This window comes from Branchiostoma floridae, chromosome 15 (genome assembly GCF_000003815.2).
Source record: "Branchiostoma floridae strain S238N-H82 chromosome 15, Bfl_VNyyK, whole genome shotgun sequence".
NCBI lineage: Eukaryota > Metazoa > Chordata > Leptocardii > Amphioxiformes > Branchiostomatidae > Branchiostoma > Branchiostoma floridae.
Window position 1 is genome coordinate 2663960 of NC_049993.1, and position 3537 is coordinate 2667496.

Below are 3537 nucleotides of genomic sequence, written 5' to 3' on the forward strand. Positions count from 1 at the left end.
GGCAATCATGCCCTATCTTTACACATGTCGTCTGAACACGATACGGACACGGTTGGTTCCGAAGATTCGATGGTGTCACAAGATGAAGAAAGCGTCTCAGACGCCGAATCTGTGATGGGTTCCGAGCCGGGAGACTCCACAGAAGAAACCGACAGCGACCAAAGTGGTTCCGAGAGTGATACAGGGACAGATGTGTCCTCAGGGACGGTTTCATCTGATGAAAGTGAACGCACTGGCTACGACAGCGGCTACCACAGCGGTGACGAGGAGGAGTGGACACTCTATCGAGACTTGACCATCGCACTACCTCACCAGCCAGGCGATGTTCCTCAAAGTGTCATCAAACAGACGAAGCGCGCTGGCAAAAAGTTTTATCTAATAGAGTTCGCTGCGTTGCCTCGTTACAGTAATGAGATTGTACACAGCAAGAACTGGGTCTCAGAACAGACATTGATGAAAAAATATGGTTACCTCGTCCTGAAGTAATGTGAGGTCGCCATATCGCATGCAGTACAGCTTTTATTTCCTAATGTCATACCATGTTTGACATAGAGGATCGGACGAGATGTACATCGGTTATGAATTCCTTGATACATTTTTTATAGACGTCAAGTGCTAGTAAAGTCTTAAGAAACAGGATCACCGTACACTCCTGTCTTTTGTATTGCTGTGTTGATATATGCCTAGTACATAACAGGCACGTACATGGCAAATACGTATGCGTTACTTAACACGAATATACGTACTCACTTACTCCGGAGCAGTTTTTTTTTACTCCGGAGCAAAACGTATACCTACTCCAAAGCAATGTTTCACTGCATGTACATATAGATGGTATATGTTCGCACGAAGATGACAAATATACATACTTACAACAAATATACTTAGACAAATATACATACTTACAACGAATATACTTACTCACTTACTCCGGAGCATACTCCGGAGTAATTTTCTTTTACTCCGGAGCAGTTTTCTTTTACTCCGGAGCAGTGTTTTTACTCCGGAGCAATGTTTCACTGCATGTACATATAGATGGTATATGTTCGTACGTACATGACAAATATACATACAACAAATATACTTACTCACTTACTCCGGAGCATACTCCGGAGTAGTTTTATTTTACTCCGGAGCAGTTTATTTTACTCCGGAGCAGTTTTCTTTTACTCCGGAGCAGTGTTTTACTCCGGAGCAACACGTATAGTTACTCCAAAGCAATGTCTCACTGCATGTACATATAGATGGTATATGTTCGTACGTACATGACAAACATACATACAACAAATATACTTACTCCGGAGCATACTCCGGAGTAGTTTTATTTTACTCCGGAGCAGTTTATTTTACTCCGGAGCAGTTTTCTTTTACTCCGGAGCAGTGTTTTTACTCCGGAGCAACACGTATAGTTACTCCAAAGCAATGTTTCACTGCATGTACATGTAGATGGTATATGTTCGTACGTACATGACAAATATACATACTTACAACAAATATACTTACTCACTTACTCCGGAGTAGTTTTCTTTTACTCCGGAGCAGTTTATTTTACTCCGGAGCAGTTTTCTTTTACTCCGGAGCAGTGTTTTTACTCCGGAGCAACACGTATAGTTACTCCAAAGCAATGTTTCACTGCATGTACATGTAGATGGTATATGTTCGTACGTACATGACAAATATACATACTTACAACAAATATACTTACTCACTTACTCCGGAGTAGTTTTCTTTTACTCCGGAGCAGTTTATTTTACTCCGGAGCAGTTTTCTTTTACTCCGGAGCAGTTTTTTTTTACTCCGGAGCAACACGTATTGTTACTCCAAAGCAATGTTTCACTGCATGTACATATAGATGGTATATGTTCGTACGTACATGACAAATATACATACTTACAACAAATATACTTACTCACTTACTCCGGAGCATACTCCGGAGCAGTTTTATTTTACTCCGGAGCAGTTTCTTTTACTCCTGAGCAACACATATAGCTACTCTAGAATAAAGTAACCAATAAGCCTAGTGAGGAGCGCATTCACCAGATTATCGACGATGCTGTTAAGACTGAGCAAGAGTTCCTGACGGAAGCTCTTCCTGTGAAGCTGATTGGGATGAATCAAGACCTGATGAAACAGTACATCGAGTTTGTCGCAGATAGGCTGCTGGGCGAACTCATGTGCAGTAAGCTTTACAACAGCGAGAACCCCTTTGACTTCATGGAGAACATTTCTCTGGAGGGAAAGACCAACTTCTTTGAGAAAAAGGTGGGAGAGTACCAGAAGATGGGGGTTATGTCCTCCTCTGAACAGCAAAAGTTCACGCTGGATGCTGACTTTTGAAAGTACAGAATAAAAGAACGGAAAAAATCAAACGGTCATTGTCATCTTTATCTTATACGATAGAGACTTAGAACCAGGCCAATAAGGGCATGTCTTTCACAATGGGGAGGGGGAGGTTCCTTTGGGGTGGGGTGGGGTTGTCGTACTTACCGAGGCTCCGCCTGAATATATGATATCGGACCCCTGACCTGCGCCGCCTGAATAAATCATATTTGACCTCTGACCTGCTATACCTGAATAAATGATATATATGACCCCTGACCTGCTGCGCCTGAATAAATTATATCTGACCTCTGACCTGCTCCACCTGAATACATTATATCTAACCTCTGACCTGCTATACCTGAATAAATGATATGTGACCCCCGACCTGCGCCTGAATACATATCTGACCCCTGACCTATGACCCGCGCTTGAATAAATCATATTTGACCTCTGACCTGCTCCACCTTGCTCCCCCTGAAAAATGGGACTCATTCTGTCGCTACTATACTACTGACCCACAAGGTGCGTGTGTTCCTTATAGCAGGCGGGACAGAGGAAGAGGCTACGGCCGACGCCTTCTTCGCGTGCGTCCATACGAACTTTGGCGGCAGGCTCACCGCGCTGGTCCACAACGCCGACGGGCACTACCGCAGCGGACCCCCGCCCTGCAAGCCGGACGCGACCGGTAGCTGGTTCGCGGGCTGGGACGCCTACGAGTACTACCACAACATCTACGCCAAGTGTTTCCTCCGTTTGGTAGAGCAGGCCGTGAGTCGGATGGAGGACGACCGGGGGTACATCGTGGCCGTGGCAGGGCTCGGGTGTAACAGTAACACCAGCCCCAGCCTGCCGTACTTCACCCCGGGTACGGCCAAGGCCAGTATGGAGTACATGGTGAGGCACTACGCCAAGCAGCTGGCGCCCAGACGCATCACCTGTAACACCGTCATACCGGGGATGGTCGACACGGAGGCTTGGGCACCGGTGAGGGCGAGGATCGGGAAGGAGGGGGTAGCGGACATGGTGGGCAGGCTCTGCGGGATGGGGCGCTGGGGCACCCCGAGGGACGTCGGCGGCGTGGTCGCCTTCCTCTGCTCGGAGCGAGCGGGCTTCGTCACGGGCGCGGCTATTCCCGTGGACGGGGGGTTCCATCTCAAGTAGGGGACAAAAAGATGTAGAAAAGTAGTCTGAGACCATCCTCCGTATACGTAGTGG

General features: G+C 46.8%; 1 protein-coding gene across 1 annotated transcript in view; it reads left to right on the plus strand.

Annotated features, from left to right (window-relative positions):
• LOC118432329 (3-oxoacyl-[acyl-carrier-protein] reductase FabG-like) overlaps window positions 1-3531 on the plus strand; it is a 7865-nt gene extending 4334 nt beyond the window's left edge. The window contains exon 3 of the mRNA XM_035843878.1: window positions 2838-3531. Within this exon, the coding sequence (XP_035699771.1) occupies window positions 2838-3483 (646 nt within the window). The 3' untranslated portion in view covers window positions 3484-3531. The remainder of the gene's footprint in view (window positions 1-2837) is intronic.
• Window positions 3532-3537: the final 6 nt, after the last annotated feature.